This window comes from Zingiber officinale, chromosome 3A, assembly GCF_018446385.1.
Source record: "Zingiber officinale cultivar Zhangliang chromosome 3A, Zo_v1.1, whole genome shotgun sequence".
NCBI classification, from domain to species: Eukaryota; Viridiplantae; Streptophyta; class Magnoliopsida; order Zingiberales; family Zingiberaceae; genus Zingiber; species Zingiber officinale.
In genome coordinates, this window is record NC_055990.1 from 144172371 (window position 1) to 144190457 (window position 18087).

The window sequence follows — 18087 nt, forward strand, 5'->3', positions numbered from 1 at the left end:
AGGATCCACAATTAAGTTTCTCTTGCCCCATATAATTCCAGCTCGTCTTCAGCGGATTTAGACCTGTGATGCAAACACAACCTTAAACTTGGTCTTGGGCCCATATAAACGAATGTTTATGCATACTCAAATGAGCAATAAATATTAATTTTAGTTGAAGTGGGCAGTGTATATATTTGCCACATAATTGAGAATTGATATTTGAGAAGGAGATACAATTCGTCAAATTAGAGTCATTATTGAAATGAGCTGTATCAAGTGACAAATCGACTAATAATGATAAAATTAAAATATTTATTAAATTGGTTTGATTAGTCTTTTATATATATATATATATATATATATATATATATATATATATATATAATCAAAATAATGTCATTATTGAAGTGAACTGCATAAATTGACAGTGAACTAATATTGATAAAGTCAAATTATCTATTAAATTGATTTGATTAGTCTCTATTGAAGAAATTGTACATTGGCCAAATAATTGACAAAAGATCTCGAGAAAAAAATATATATAATTTATGAAAATAGTACTGTTGATGTGGGTCGCATAAAGTGACAAGTGAATTAATGATAATAAAAGTAAATTATTTATTAAATAAATTTAATTAGTCTCTATTGGAAAAATTGTATATTAGTCAGATAACTAAGATATTGCATTGATATCTACGAAAGAGACATATTTTGTCAAAATAGTGTAATTATTGAAAATACATAAAGTAACAAGTGAATAAATGGTAATAAAAGTAAATTATTTATTACATCTATTTGATTAGTCTATATTGAAAAAATTATATTATAGTGAGATAATTGACAAAGATATTGCATTAATATCATATCTAAGAAAGGTACATAATTTGCCAAAATAGTATATATAATTATTGAAATGGGGCACATAAAGTGACAAGTGAATTAATGATAATAAAATTAAATTATTTATTAAATAGATTTAATTAATCTCTACTGAAAAAATTGCATATTAGTAGATAATTCACCACTAGATTGATATCTAAAAAAGAGACCTAATTTGTTAAAATAGTGTACTTATTGAAATGGGGTAGTGACAACTGAATTAATTGTAATAAAATTAAATTATTTATTAAATCAATTTGATTAATCTCTATTGAAAAAATTGCATATTAGTGAGATAATTGACCAAGATATTGCATTGATACCTAAGAAATAAACATAATTTGCCAAAATACTATAACACTATATTAATACTTACAAAAACATAATTTGTCAAAATAGTATAATTATTGAAATGGGATACTTATAGCCTCGGTGAAATAGTTCAATGGTAAGTACTTAGGATAAGGTTGTAGTTCAAATCTCTACAGAGAGTTTCGCCACCTTTGTAGACCCCCGCCCAGGTACTTACTACTTGAGTCTTCCCACTTTACCTCCCTCCCAATAATAGTGTGCTTGGAGGCTACTAATATGGTGGATCCATATTTTATTAATGATAATAAAATAAAATTATTTATTAAATAGATTTGATTAATCTCAATTGGAAAAATTGCATAATATTAGATAATTGACCACTATATTGATATCTAAAAAAGAGGCATAAGTTGTCAAAATAGTGTAATTATTGAAATGGGGCACGTAAAATGACAAGTGAATTAATGGTAATAGAATTAAATTATTTATTAAATCGATTTGATTAGTCTCTATTGAAAAAATTACATATTAGTGAGATAATTGACCAAGATATTGCATTGATATCTAAGAAAGAGACATAATTTTCCAAAATAGTATAATTATTGAAATGGGGACCTAAAGTGACAAGTGAATTAATTATAATAAAATTAAATTATTTATTACATATATTTGATTAATCTCTATTGAAAAAATTGCATACTAATAGATAATTTGTCAAAATAGTGTAATTATCGAAAGGGGCACATAAAGTGACAAGTAAATTAATGGTAATAAATTTAAAATATTTATTAAGTTGATTTGATTAGTCTCTATTGAAAAAATTATATATTAATAAGATAATTGACTAAGATATTGCATTGATATCTAAGAAAGAGACATAATTTTCCAAAATAGTATAATTATTGAAATCGGGCCCATAAAATGACAAGTTAATTAATGATAATAAAATTAAATTATGTATTAAATAGATTTGATTAATCTCTATTGAAAAATTTTCATATTAGTAATAATTGAATACTATATTGATATCTAAAAAAGAGACATAATTTGTCCAAATAATGTAATTATTGAAATGGGACACATAAAGTGACAAGTGAATTAATGGTAATAAAATTAAATTATTTATTAAATCTATTTGATTAATCTCTATTGAAAAAAAATTACATATTAGTGAGATAATTGACCCTGATATTACATTGATATATGAGAAAGAAACATAATTTTTCAAAATAGTAGAATTATTAAAATGGGGCCCATAATGTGACAAGTGAATTAATTATAATAAAATTAAATTATTTATTAAATATATTTGATTAATATCTATTGAAAAAATTGCATATTAGTAGATAATTGAATACTATATTGATATATAAAAAAGAGACATAATTTGTCAAAATAATGTAATTATTGAAATGGGACACAAAGTGACAAGTGAATTAATGGTACTGAAATTAAAGTATTTATTAAGTCGATTTGATTAGTCTCTATTGGAAAAAAATTACATATTAGTGAGATAATTGACCAAGATATTGCATTGATATCTAATAAAGAGACATAATTTATCAAAATAGTATGATTATTGAAATAGACTTTGTCAAAATAGTTTGATATGGGTTATAGCAAGCGGGTCTGGAAAAAGAGGTGGTAGTCCAAGTCAAGGTGAGGTGGCAGATAAAGGTAGGATAGGGGAACGCTTCCCCATATGACTCTGTCGATCACTCCACGTTGAAACTCTAAGATCCTGTTTAAGTGGTTCTAAAGTAGGACACATAAATAGGGCCAACCGGTAATAAAGTTGGTTAGATATAAGGATCATAGTAGTACACTCTGGAAGTCATGAAATGGACATGGTTAGTCAAGCAACAGAATGAATGCAAGGGAGTTTAGCTTAAAGAAAGTCTAACTAGGCCTTAAGTGTTTAGGATTCATAAACCCCTTAGTGTAGGCTCGGCTAGATAAAGACCGATCGAATATAAGGCTCTCTCTCTGTACGCCCAGACGGGCAAATCCCGGACGGGCTTAAGGACACGAGGCCTCATAAAGCTCTTAGTGTAGGCTCGGTTGGACAAAAGACGATCGAACATAAGACTCTCTCTCTGTACACCTGGACGGGCAAATCCTGGACGGGCTTAAGGATACAGGACCCCATAAAGCTCTTAGTGTAGGCTCGGCATGACAAAGGCCGATCGAATATAAGACTCTCTCTTTATAAGCCTGGACGGACAAATCGCGAACGAGCTTAAGGATACGGGGCCCCATAAAACTCTTAGTGTAGGCTCGGCTAGACAAAGGACGATCGAATATAAGTCTCTCTCTTTCTCTCTCAACGCCTGAACAGGCAAATCCCGGATAAGCTTAAGGACATAGAGCCCCATAAAGCTCTTAGCATAGGCTCGGTCGAACAAAGGTTGATCGAATATAAGGCTCTCTCTCTCTCTATATGCCTGGATGGGCAAATCCCAGACATGCTTAAGGATACGGGGCCCCATAAATCTCTTAGTGTAGGCTCGGCCAGACAAAGGTCTATCAAACATAAGACTCTCTTTCTCTAAACGCCCGGATGGGCAAATCCCGGACGGGATTAAGGACACGGGGACCCATAAAGCTCTTAGTGTATGCTCTGCCGAATAAAGGCTGATCGAATATAAAACTATCTCTCTATACATCCGGACTGGGAAATCTCGGATGGGCTTAAGGACACTGGGCCCCATAAGGCTCTTAGTGTAGGCTCGGCCGAATAGAGGCTGATTGAACATAAGGATTGTTGTGTATGTTTGGCAGAGAAAAGACTGGATGAGCTTAAAAACACTTATCCTTATGAAACTCTACATATTCACTCAATCACACAAAGGTTGACAGAGTTTAAGTTCCCTAATGTCATATTATTTCTAAAATAAAGCTCTAACATATCTGATTCATCACATTATTTCTTGAATGAATCTTTGGCAACCATCTTAATAATCTGTCAAGATACATTTAGCAGATGGTAATGTAACAATATGGCTAACTTAATGACTAGTCGAGATACAAGATACATCAAGCAACAGATAGGACAACATTTTAATAGTTTGTTACAATTGTCAAGAAATATTCCTTCGAGACTTCCTCTTTGATTGATCAGTTATAACATCATACTCCTCTAATCACTTCATAAAAGCTTAACTCATAAGCGATAAAAAAGGTATATTTATGGGTAGAAAAAAAAAGATTCCTCAGATTGTCATCGCAAATCATCCAGGATGTACTTTTTTCCTTACCTAACAAACTCTGACACCTGAAGTCACCTCATGATCAGAGGAGTTGAGAGAAGTGGTATATAAAGGAGGACCTTCTCCGTTGATAAGGTACGCAACTAGCATCATCTAAACTCTAGAATCACACAAGTATTTCCACTACTGTTCTTCTTCTTCGCCCACGGGCCAGGAAATGAGATTGACATGAGCGCTAGAGGGTCTTGCCAGTGATCCCTTCCTTGGTCTTTGGTCACTAACGCTTTGTTGGATCGTCTAATTGTGTGCAGGATCGTTGAGGAGCTTCAAAGAGAACCAACTACTTGTCAATAAACCTGAGCCAGTATGTCACCTTCTCAGCCTTCAGACAGGATCAAGATACTAGTGAAATAATTGACCAAGATATTGCATTGATATCTAAGAAAGTGACATAATTTTCCAAAATAGTAGAATTATTGAAATGGGACCCATAAAGTGACAAGTGAATTAATGATAATAAAATTAAATTATTTATTAAACCAATTTGATTAATCTCTATTGAAAAAATTGTATATTAGTAGATAATTGAATACTATATTGATATCTAAAAAAGAAACATAATTTGTAAAAATAGCTTAATTATTGAAATGGGACACATAAATTGACAATTGAATTAATGGTAATAAAATTAAATTATTTATTAAGTCAGATTTGATTAGTCTCTATTGAAAAAAAATTACATATTAGTGAGATAATTGATCAAGATATTGCATTGATATCTAATAAAGAGACATAATTTGTCATGTGATATGGATATCCTGCGTCCCTGTTCGCGGTAAAGCTCCACGGTATGCTGTCCATGGAGCAGCCAATCAACAGGAGCCACATTTACAATCTCCGCATAATTGAATCCAGAATTGAAACTAGAATGATATGCTCATGGGAACGTGAGAACAAATTCTCCTTCATTTTGAACACAATGATATACAGGTACACCTTCCAACCGTAAAAGAGAAGGTCAAAATTGTGTCACCTGATAGAAGAAGGATTAGTAAAAAGAGATATTCTAGCACAGAAACTAGATGTTTAAAAAGATTTTCAAGTTTTAATTTCATTAACAGATACATTTAAAATAAAACACGCTTATAACAATGCATAAAAAAGGAATGAATATTATCGTAATAGGATTACAATAACTAAACATATACATACAAGACTGTGCAGCAAGTCCAGTTGTTCTTCAGACAAATCTGGCAGATTTTTTTTTCATAGCTTCCTCTAATTTTAAGACATCTTTCCCTGCGACTCCATACTATATTTTTGGTGCACCCCAGTGCATATAGTTTAATGAGTATAGATGATGATCTTCCACATGCTGTTAACAAAAGAAACATCAATTAGCATATAAGTTGAAAGTAAAGAATTATGCATTTGCAATGTGCAAGTTTATTAGATGCCAATTCTACGGCAAGTTTATTAGATGTCAATTCTATGGCAGCCTCATGCTACATGTAAGCTATGGATTTGCTGAGTGTGTGATCTGAGAAATACCATCTTACCCAACAAAAGGAGGAAAAGCATATTCCAACATACAACCATGGCACTAGAACACCATAAATGTCTCCACTTTCAAACGATAAAACAGAGCCTGGAAGCCGAGGGAAGTTATTTAAATTCCATCTAGAGCTCATATACTGATCCCCTAATGCTGATACCTTCTCAGAGGATAACTCTTTGGGAAAGCCACTACTGAAAATCCCAGTGTCAAAATCAGCACCATAAAGAACCTAAACAACCAAAGTCAGCATATGAGTTAGAGTTCTACCTGACTGTAGGTTCTGGTCGAAACCATCTGTAGATTCCATCTACACTTTCATATGTAGATAATCCATCTTGAAGATTGGAGTAGCTTCCTTCTACACTTTCAACTTGTTTGCAGGAATCATCTCACTAGTGGAATGAGCAAGTATTCTGCATAGAAGAGCTGCAAATAGCAAAAGCAAATTCAATGATTAATTTCTGTGTAATCCACGATCAAGGATTTACTTGTTCATGAAATAATTCAAACAGATGATAATTTACCTTCCAAATAAACATGTAGAAAGATGTTATTGCAGCTTTGCTCGTGAGATCGAGAGAACTAGCACGACTCCACAGAATTAAAGCAAGGATTGCATGACCCAAAATCTGCAAAGCCGATAGGATTTTATCCTCTTGTGGTTTGAACAAGAAAAGGAAGGGGGGGGGGAAACAGAGGAGAACCCTTTCAATTGTTGTTTATCATAGTATTAATCCTCTTTCCTGTTAATCACACGTTTTCATCTGAAGAATTGCAAACAATGTAGTACTTTCCAACTAAATAACAAGAACTATACTGAACATGCAAGGCTGCAATGTTTTTAGTCTGAAGGTAAGTGCTATTCGAGAATATTTGCATAGCGGTTTGACAACCAAATAATGTAATGAAGTTTGCGTTCCAACTTATTCCTAAAAGCAGTACCTAGTTCTTGTTTAATCATATGCAGGAAAATTAGTAAAACCCATTGCATATTTAAAATCTATATTGGAAGGGGAATGTGAAGATTTGATTCAAAAATTTTGATATAATTTGAAATCATTTAAGGTTACAACATTCTTGCATTATATAACATCTGAAACCTGAACAATAATAAGAAAAGGGTGATATGAGACTCGCGAGGCGCTCACATTGCCTTTGAAGAGTAGAAACCCAGCGAGTTGCACCAAAAGTCATGCCACTGGTGACAAATTGGTTGAAAGCTTGATGCACTGGCTTATCATCCACCTCTGCATGCTCTACCCACATCACCTGCATGTCCAATTTAATTAATTACAAACGATCAAACAAAAGATTCAAAATGAAAGATATATTATGGCATTGACAAGAAATAATGAAGAATATTGCATGCATAAATTTAAGTAGTGAACATATTAATTGTTACCCTTGAATAACCATTGGGCATATCTTGAATGATGCAGCCTGAAGTCCTCCTTCTATACCAAGGGAAGCATGTTTGAACCCCTTCCACAAATCCATCAACTGGAAAGTCTACCACTATCCAACTGCCTAATTCTTCCGAGTTCTGTTGGCAGTACCTGAAGAAATATGTTTCTCTCGCCGCCACCAAAGGCGACAAAAACTGCAACTCTCCGTGCATCTGGAAGATAATTAATTGTGTTAGAATTATATAAATTTTCAGAGAATGTGATAGCAATCGCGTTGTAGATCGAATTACCAGTTGCAAGCAGTTGTTTCCACCAGTGACTCTGGAACTCAGCACCTGAACTGTTCTTGATTTTGACACAATCGAAGGGAAAAGCTCCATCCACTTATTCTGCATATGAATATGAATACGATGCCATTATAATTGCTTTTGAAGACAAAATAATTAACGATGTTAAATGATGTGAAATCGTTCGATTTGATCAACTCACGGCGTCGAGGAAGGCATCCACTCGGGTGATGCTGTTCATTATGACCATGGCAGTGCCCCCCTGGTTGCTCCTACACTTGTGGCCTCTGTTGCCCATCTCTCTACCTCCCCGCGACTAGTTCGCTATGAGTCGTGAAGGGGCGATGGGTTTAGGGCTTGGAGAGGAAAGGAGAAGGGGCGGCAGGTTTATGGCTTGGAGAGGAAAGGAGAAAAAAATGTAAAGTAGGTGAAGAGATCTTAGGTTGGACGAAAATGCTTAAGGATTGAGAAGGTAAAGGGGGGAATGCTGCGGCAAAAAATTTCGAGGAGAGGGAAACAAAAAATGCGACGGTAAAAAATGGCGAAGGGAAAAAACGACGAAGGAAAAAAACAACGGTATTTAACAACACTTAATAGACAATGGTTTTCAAAAACTGTTGTCGTAATCCAAAAAAATGCACATAGACAATAGTTTTCAAAAAATATTGTCGTAGCCTTCAAAAACCATTGTCGTAGCCCCAAAAAAACATAAATAGACAACGGTTTTTAAAAACCGTTGTCGTAAGCCAAAAAAACTGCTAAAAGACAACAATTTTTGTTAAAACCATTGTTAAAAGGTAAAAAGACAACGATTTGACATAAAACCGTTATCGTTTCAGTGTTGTTGAATGAGGATTTTCTTGTAGTGGGATTTCGCTACCTGAAAAAAGTGAACGCAGGTATTTTTTACAACATATTTTGAGTTAATTCTAATAATGAAATTTGGTTTTGTAGCTCCAGAGGGCAAAGAAAAATATCAATGGACGAAAAAGGAGCAAGCCGACTACGTGGCGAACGGTAAAACAGAGTACCATCTGTTAAGCGTTCTCCCACCACAAGAAGTCAACCGGATTAGGAACTACGACTCGACAAAGGAACGTTGGGAGAAGTTCCTTGAGCTGCACGAAGGAACGTTCGAAGCCAAGCTCGCTAGACGGGATCTAATTTTTAATCAACTCACCAACCTGCAACTTGGGGAAGACGAGACAGTTGCGCATCTGCACTCAAGAATTAAAGAAATCATCACCGGACTGTCGAATCTCGGAGAAAAGGTAAGTAACCGAGATTCGCTAAGGTACGCGTTAAATTCTTTTCCGAGAAATTTAAAATGGGCATCACTAGTAGATGTCGTGTATATTTCAAAAGATTTAGAAAAAATTACATTAGAAAAATTATTATCGACATTTGAAGTGCACGAATCAAGATGTGCAGGTTTGAAGGAGCTCAAACACAACGTCGCCCTCAAAGCATCGAGAGACAAACCAAAGTCGGAGTCTTCTCTCGACGACGAGGAAATAGTAATGATGGCAAGACGGTTTAAAAAACATTATAAATCTAGAACCTCTAATCATCCGTAGGGTAAAAAGAAAAGAATGATCCGCTGCTACCACTGCGACGAAGAAGGGCACGTCAAGAACAAGGATAAAGATAAGAAGCCTGTTCAAAAGCGCAAGGTCCTAAAGGCGACGTGGAACAATACGTCGTCCGAATCGGAAGTCGAGGCATTCTCCGGGCTCGCATTAATGGCGAGTCATCAAGACGACAACTGCGATTCAAGCTCTTCCGAAATGAGCATCGAGAGCATTGATGAAGGGGGAGCTACATCGGAAGAAAGCAGCAGTTCAGGGGGAGACACGGATAACGAGATCGATAAGGTAAGTCAGGTACGATCTCTTCCTTCCGATAAACTCTTTAAATTCGTTAAATTGTTAACAAAAGATTACTACAAATTAGAAAAATAAAATACAAATTTAAAAGTAATACTAGCTAAATCTTGCCCTCTAGAAGATTTAGACAAATCAAAATTAGAAAATGAAAAGTTGAAATAAGAAAATATAAATATGAAAATTCAAGTAGAAAACTTGAAAACCCATGCATGCTCATCTAATACAAATTTTAGAAGATTTAATAATTTAAATTGGTATTTTACATATCACCAGGGACAAATTAGGAATATTTCAAAAAGGTATGTCCCTAAAAAATTTTTAGTTAATCCAGTTTGCTAGAACTTATATTGGGTTCCTAAGTCTTATTTAACTTGAACTTTTAATCGGATTTAGCGCTTTCAGCTAAAAAATTAAACAGTGAGTTTCTTTATGAGACTTTGTCTAAGGAAGTGGTTATTGCTCCAATAACCAAGGCCTAGTGTCTCGCCACGACCTGGAAGCCAAAATATTGAAATAAAATGTTTAATTAACTTTCTGATAAAGCATTAAGGTTGAAATTAATAATGCTTTGAAAAAGTTTTTTTAAACATGTTTTGGTAATTTTGTTTAAAAATAATAATTTTTATACTTAGAAAAATTTTTCCGTGAAATTTTCACTTAGAAAATTTTCAAAGTTTTTTTAAAAAAGGACTAAGAAATTTCTTTAGCTTAGAAATTTTTTTTATAAATATTCAAAATTTTCTAAGTTTTAACCCTTAGATTTTTCTTGCAACCCCATATTTTTTATGTGATCAAAGGGGGAGAAGAAAAAAATATAAGTTTAGGGGGAGGTAGACTAATTTTTCTATCTTTTTGCACTTAATTACAAATTTAGTTAGTTTATTTTTATATCCATTTTTACCCTATCTTAACTTGGGTTGCTCACATCAAAAAGGAGGAGATTATTGGAATCCCAAGGTTGTTTTGGTGTGATCAACAAGTTAAGTTAGGTCCTGTGTATTTTTAACCTTGTGTCTAAGTGTGCAGGAGCTTAGGAGCATAGGGGGTCGAGAGGAAGACGCGGCAAGCGAGAAGGACGACACGCGGTGTGTCCGAGGGATGAGGCGCTGCGGAAGAGTACACTGGCGGACGAAAAGAAAGCGTGTGGTGGTTCGAGGGACGAAAGATGGAACGGAAGACTGCTCGAGGAGCAAGAGACGCAGCTAGCGAGAAGGTCGGCACGGGGTGCGACCGAGGGACGAAGACTGCGGATGAATACGCTGGTAGATGAGAAGGAAGCACGTGGCGATTCAGAGGGTCGAGAAGCCGGAGCGGAAGCCTGCTCGAGAAGGTCGGAACTTGGGTTCGGGTGAGCCCTATTCCGAATGGCAGAGATCACCTAAGCAAGCGGAAGACTCCGTCTGAGGCGAACGGAGCCGGAGCAGAAGACCCGGGTTGAAAAAGTCAACGGGCTTGACTTTCCCAACTAGGGTGCCCAGAACTGTCCGGGGCACCCAGAATGCTTCCGAGCGCCTGGACCTGAACTTTGACCAGGATCGCGTCAATCACGATCTGAACGTTGGGGGATAAAGTTTTATTCCCCTCAGGGCGCCTGGAACCCTTCGGGGCACCCCGACCAAGGCTATAAATATAACCTTGGTTCAGAAGCTTTTGATTAATCTCTATTGAAAAAATTGCATATTAGTAGATAATTGAATACTATATTGATATCTAAAAAAGAGACATAATTTGTTAAAATAATTTAATTATTGAAATGGGACACATAAAGTGACAAGTGAATTAATGGTAATAAAATTAAATTATTTATTAAGTCGATTTGATTAGTCTCTATTGAATTTTTTTTACATATTAGTAAGATAATTGACCAAGATATTGCATTGATATCTAATAAAAAGAAATAATTTGCCAAAATAGTATGATTATTGAAATGGAGCCCATAAAGTAACAAGTGAATTAATGATAATAAAATTAAATGATTTATTAAATATATTTGATTAATATCTATTGAAAAATTTCATATTAGTAGATAATTGAATACTATATGATATTAAAAAAGAGACATAATTTGTCAAAATAATGTAATTATTGAAATGGGACCCATAAAGTGACAAGTGAATTAATGGTAATAAAATTAAATTATTTATTAAGCCGATTTGATTAGTCTCTATTGAAAATTACATATTAGTGAGATAATTGACCATGATATTGTATTGCTATCTTAGAAAGAGACATAATTTTCCAAAATAGTAGAATTATTGAAATGGGGCCCATAACGTGACAAGTGAATTAATGATAATAAAATTAAGTTATTTACTAAATAGATTTGATTAATCTCTATTGAAAAAATTGCATATTAGTAGATAATTGAATACTATATTGATATCTAAAAAAGAGACATAATTTGTAAAAATAGCTTAATTATTGAAATGGGACACATAAAGTGACAAGTGAATTAATGGTAAAATTAAATAATTTATTAAGTCGATTTGATTAGTCTCTATTAAAAAGAATTACATATTAGTGAGATAATTGACCAAGATATTGCATTGATATCTAATAAAGAGACATAATTTGTCAAAATAGTATGAGTATTGAATGGAGCCCATAAAGTAACAAGTGAATTAATGATAATAAAATTAAATTATTTATTAAATATATTTGATTAATCTCTATTGAAACATTTGCATATTAGTAGATAATTAATGAAGGCCACTATATTGATATCTAAAAATAGAGACATAATGTGTCAAAATAATATAATTATTGAAATGGAGAACATACTGTGACTAAGGAACTAAAGTTGATAAAAACAAAATTTTCACAGCATTTTAGCAAAGGCCGTATTTTACCAAAGGGAGCACGTAGTTTTTTAAAATGATCAAAAGGCTTACTTTGATATATACCTAACGACCCACTTCTTTCCCAAAATGCAATGTTTATTAAAAAAATATTTAAAAATTTTATAATAAAATAAAGACTCTTCGTCGTGTGACCTGGCCGCCCGACTGCCCAAGCTAGACGACCGTCCTGGCCACGTGGCCGTGCGACCCATCCGCGTGATCCTCTGGCTGTGGAGCCAAAGAATTACACTGTCATGCGACCAGCCATGCTGCAGGGCCGCATCAGAGAGACTTTTTAATATTTAATACTTTTTAATAAAAAAAAAGGGGCATTTTGGAGGGGGAAAAATAAACCCTTTGATACGTTTTAAAGTATAATAATAATAAAAAAACTGAGATCAATGAAAGATATTGACAAAGAGATATAATTAATCAAATTAATATCGTTATTGAAATGGGCAGTATAAAGTGACAAGTGAACTAATATTGATAAATATATTAAATTGATTTAATTAGTCTCTATTGAAAAGGTTGTACATTGGCAAGATAATTGACGAATGATGTTAAGTATATAATATAAAGCGACAAACTGAGTGGACTAACGTTGATAAGTTTAGAATATTTATTCAATTATTTTGATTAATCTTTATTGGAAAAGCTATATATTGGCTAGATAATTGATGGAAAATGTGGGACGTCATTTATTAAAATAGCGTAGTTGTTGAACAGGGGCATAACGCGACGAGTGAATTAATGTCTATAAAATCAAATTATTTATTAAATTAATTTGATTAGTCTCTATTGAAAAAAATTATATATTGGTGAAAGAAATCATCATCTCAACGGCCCCTCCAGAGTTCCTCATGTTTGGAGATTATTAGTAAAATTATCCTCGGATCAAGGTTAACTAATTTGACTAAATTCAAGTGAATTCGAGCTTGAGTTTTGATATTTGGATAATATATGAGAAGAGATCAAGTAGATCAAAGCTGACCGAATTCTTGACAATATATGAGAGAGAAGTCAAATAAGTCATAGAGAATCATATACTTGACTGAGAAGTCCTAACAGGAAGTTAAATAAAGGAAAATCCTAACTTGAGGGTTAGGCAGGGAAAAAATTCTAACTGCGGTTAGACAAAGAAAAGTCTAAGTGGGTTAAGGAGGAACACACGTTGACAAAAGAAAAGTCCTAATTGTTGTTAGGCTGGGGAAAATCCTAACTGAGGTTAGGCAGGGTGGAAGTCTATCGAGTGACTAGTCCTAACTGAGGATAGGCAAAAGGAAAATACAAATGGTTCAATGAGGACCTGACTTGGTAATCGAAAGTCCAACAGGAAGTTGACACAAGATGGAAAGTCCAAGTGGGTCAAAGGTTGATCGGACACTTGGTACGGAAAACTTGGCAAGTCAAGATTGACCGGATGTCAAGCAACAAGAAGTCCCAATAGGTCAAGGTTGACTGGATGTTAGGCAAGGGAACCATAGACTCTGATCAAGAGAGTTAGAGTTAGACAATCGATTAGAACAATCGATTGGGGCATGCCCCAATGATTAGGGTGTTGAATCGATTGGCCCAATCAATTTAGCCATTTCTAATCGATTGGATTAATTGATTGAGAGTTGTTTTTTCATGAAGCACAGTGTTCTGAATCGATTGGGAAAGTGCCCAATTAATTGAGTTGTTTGTAAAGAGGCCAATCGTGATCGATTGGGAGAAAACGCAAGTGAACAGTAGCTTCTCAGATCGATTGGGCAATTGATTAAATGCTTCTGAATTGATTGAGATGGCTTACCAATTGATTAAAGGTTTCAAAAGAGTCATTTTGTAAGTGTTTGAATGGTCAATTGACATGACAATCAATTGGGGAAAAGAGTTGAATCGATTGAAGGCGTCGAGTGAACCCTAGAAAAGGATTTTCACGAAGGATTGATGCACGATTCTTGGTCATCAATTCTTAAGCAGACAAGTGTTGCTGCACTTTCCAAGTATCAAGAGGCATTTTCCAAGCAAGAATAAAGCAAGCTAAGTAAGATTCAAGTATTGTAAAATTGTTTTATATTTCCATTTGTATTTGCTTCTTCTCTTCTTGGTGTATAAAGTATTTTTTTTCTTGTGCGAAGATTCTCCGCCTCCACCTTGGATTAGCCAGCTCAAGGAGATGGATACCAAGTAAATTAAAGGTGTTAGCGATTACTTCAAGTTTTCGCTATGATAAATCATCAAAGACTAGGTGGTGGCGATTACTTCAAGGTGTTAGCCAAATAAAGTTAGCCATATTCTTAGGGGAGAAGCCCCTAATGAGGTTGCGTTGTTCAACCTTCATGGTGGTGGGTGCACCTCGGCTTATAATGTCATTTTATGCCAACTAACCTTAAATGAATTCTGAATAGTTATTTCAACCTTTTGTCAGAAAATAAAATTCTCCGTAAATGACTAGATAGGGGAAGTCAAAGGAAATCAACTAGTAGTGCACAAGTGCTACGTTGATATTGTTGGTGCGGGTAGCACTAACGGTCTAACTCAGGTTTTGATGAATGACAAATCAGGTTAAGTTAGTTTGTTGTTGTCTAACACTTTGATCGAGTGTGTAGGAGAAGTTCAGACAGGTCGACGGGCTGACCGGATGTCTGGCACGAAACCCAGCTAGGTCGACGGGCTGACCGGATAGTTGGCACGAAGTCCAAGCAGGTCGACGGGCTGACCGGACGCTTAGACACGAAGTCCAGCTAGGTCGACGGGCTGACCGGATAATTGGCACGAAGTCCAGACGGGTCGACGGGCTGACCGGGCGTTTGGCAGGTAAGTAAGGTAAGTCACTGGAGGGGAGTGACTGCGAGGACGCGTTCCCGGGAAGGGAACATTAGGCGTCGATCCGGCTTAGATCCATTTCGGATATCTAAGTCGAGATCGTGACTAGATTCTGGTCTCGGAAAGACGGAATCTAAGTCATACTCTTTTCTATTAAATCATATTACTTTGTTGAACTTTAATTGTGTTAACAATCTGTTTTACAGGATATATATATTTGCCTCGGACTAACTCTATTTTGCAGGAGAAGGAGTTTCTGAAAATAGGAGGTCCGGGCGCCCGGAAGGGATCCGGGTGCTCGGAGGTCCAGGCGCCCGGAGGTCCAGGCGCCCGGAAGGGATCCGGGCGCCTGGAAGCAAATATTATCCATGCCGAGTCGTCGCCACGTGGAGTTCGCTGATTAGACTTGCCACGTCGCACCAGGGCGTCCGGAAGGGATCCAGGCGCCCGGAGCAGCATATAAAAGAAGCCCCAGGAGTGGAGCTTCAACATCAATTCAGAACTCTTAGATTGCTTGCTCTGCGCTCCAACGACGCTAACGAAGCTCCGACAACGCGCTATTGTCCTTGTAGTTTTCCTTCTGTCGGTATAGCTTTGTTTTACTTTTTATTAGCATCTCTTGTACTGTCTTTGTAATTATTATTTCGAATTGCTAGTAAATTGCCCAACGAAAGTACTCACGGAGTACGGGCCTTCGAGTAGGAGTCGTCACAGGCTCCGAACGAAGTAAAAACACCGTGTTCATTTGTCTATTGTTTTTAATTCCGCCGCGCTTACACTCGTTATTTTTCGAATCGATATTCACCCCTCTATCGAACTCTCATGATCCAACAAGTGGTATCAGAGCAGGTACCGCTCTGATTTGGTGCAACCACCAATCAGACAGGGGGTGAAATATTATTTTTCGGTTTTCAGTTTTACGCTTAGTTCCAATCTGGTATTATTACCTGTTTTGGAAATTTTTTTCGTTGCAATTAAATCTAAATTGGTGCAACACCAATTTAGATACTTCTATTATTTTTTCCCACACTGCTAATCCAAGACCAAGTCTTGGGATATTTTTTTTTTGTCATTGTTTACTTGTGTGCAGGATGTCTCAACTAGAAGGCTTTAGCACAATACGTCCTCCCCTATTCAACGGGGATGACTTCTCGTACTAGAAGAAAAGAATGGAGGTGTACCTAAAGACGGACTACGATCAATGGTTCAGCGTCATAAAGGCCTACCGAGCTCCAGTCGACAACTCTGGAACAGTGGACTCCGGACATGAGGAAAAAGGCGTCGACGGAAAACAAAGCAATCAACACGCTACACTGCGGTCTAACACGAGAAGAGCTGAACCGGGTCGGACCGCATCAGAACGCTAAAGAATTATGGGACAAACTGATCGAGCTGCACGAAGGAACGAGCGACGCAAAGGTAACAAAAAGAGACTTACTTTTAAATAAAATATTTAATATAAAAATGCAGGAAGGGGAAACGGCAAGTCAACTGCACGCGAGGATCAAGGACATCCTCAACGGACTCCACGCGATAGGCCACCAGATGGAAATCAGAGACTTAATAAGGTACGCACTAAATGCTTTTCCACGTAATAGTTTGTGGGCATCGATCGTAGATGCCTACAAAATTTCCAAAAATTTATCTAAATTAAAGTTAGACGAGCTTTTTTGTGAGTTAGAACTGCATGAACAAACTAATGCTGGAGCCGAGAAAGGTGTTGCTTTATTTGCAGGCTCCTCCAAAGAAAAGAAGAGCAAGTCTGAATCTGAAGAAGATTCCGATCAAGATTCCGAAGATGAAGAATACCTAGTGAACTTGGTAAGAAAAATGTTCACCAGGAGAAAAAGGAGCTTCAGCAAGAAGGACCTTCAAAAGATCAGTTCTCCCGTGGAACAAAAGAACGTGACTTGCTTCGGATGCAACAAAAAGAGGCACTACAAGAACGAATACCCAAGACTGAAGCTCGACAAACCGAAGCCGACCAAAAAGAAGGCCCTCAAAGCAACGTGGGACGACTCCTCCTCGGACGAATCAGAGGTAGAAGAGCAGAAGCACCAGAGCCACCTCGCGCTGATGGCCCGCGAAGCTGAAACAGAAGACGAATCGGGAGATGAATCGGAAGACGGGTCCGAACCTGAATCGAGCCACGAGTCCGTACTCGTTTCCGAAGGCCCGGATGAGGTATATTTCAATTTAAACAAATTTTTTTAAAAAATTATTTCCTGCTTAAATAGTAAATTGGTTAAAATAGAAAATGAAAACAAATCACTCCTTGAGGAAAATCAAGACCTCAAGGAACAAATCAAAAATTCAAATCCAACTCAAGATCTAACACTTGAGGAGAATTCATCATTAAAATCAGAAATTAATAAGTTAAAAGAAATGCTAGAAAAATTCACTACAAGATCAAAAAATCTAGACTTAATCCTGAATAATCAAAAGGCGTGTTATAATAAAACCGGACTCGGATACAAGTCGAACTCAAATAAAACTTTTAAATCATTAATAACTCAATACAAATCAACTAATCAAGCTTGGGTTCCGAAAGCGTGTTTGACCACGCAAGTAGGACTTAATCAATATTATATACCTAAAGAAAAATATATTATATAAACTCGAATAAACCAAATCAAAAACCAAAATACAAACCTAAATCAAAAAATTCAAAATTTAAACATTTTAAAACTCAACAAAATATAAATTATCACCAAGTTAATTATAACTATAAAAGAAATAGACACAAACCTAAAATTTAAATTAAAGGCCAATAATTCAGGGGGAGGCTCCATAATAGCTGGCACCTCCAAAACTAACTTACCCGACAGGGTAACCCAAATAAACTAACCCGGCAGAGTAATTAGGATTAGTTAAAAAGGGACCCAGTTTAACTTGAATCATGGTACTGGTGAAGTTT

At 35.8% G+C, this 18087-nt stretch overlaps 1 protein-coding gene across 2 annotated transcripts; it reads right to left on the reverse strand.

Moving 5' to 3' along the window:
• Positions 1–4275: 4275 nt before the first annotated feature.
• On the reverse strand, positions 4276–8090 carry LOC122052619 (homeobox-leucine zipper protein HDG5-like). Of its 2 annotated transcripts, XR_006132066.1 has the most exons (9): positions 7836–8089; positions 7637–7735; positions 7343–7558; positions 7089–7209; positions 6465–6569; positions 6208–6366; positions 5942–6131; positions 5595–5757; positions 4276–5415 (listed from the first exon to the last, which is right to left on the reverse strand). XR_006132066.1 is itself a non-coding variant. In XM_042614233.1 (8 exons), exons 1-5 carry the CDS (start codon positions 7929–7931, stop codon positions 6523–6525), a joined length of 579 nt encoding a protein of 192 aa, XP_042470167.1. In that variant the 5' UTR covers positions 7932–8090; the 3' UTR covers positions 5444–5757; positions 5942–6131; positions 6208–6366; positions 6465–6522. The 2 variants fall into 2 exon arrangements, 1 of the variants encoding a protein (XP_042470167.1); XM_042614233.1 differs by lacking the exon at positions 4276–5415 and having other exon boundaries at positions 5444–5757; positions 7836–8090.
• Between the last annotated feature and the right edge of the window lie 9997 nt (positions 8091–18087).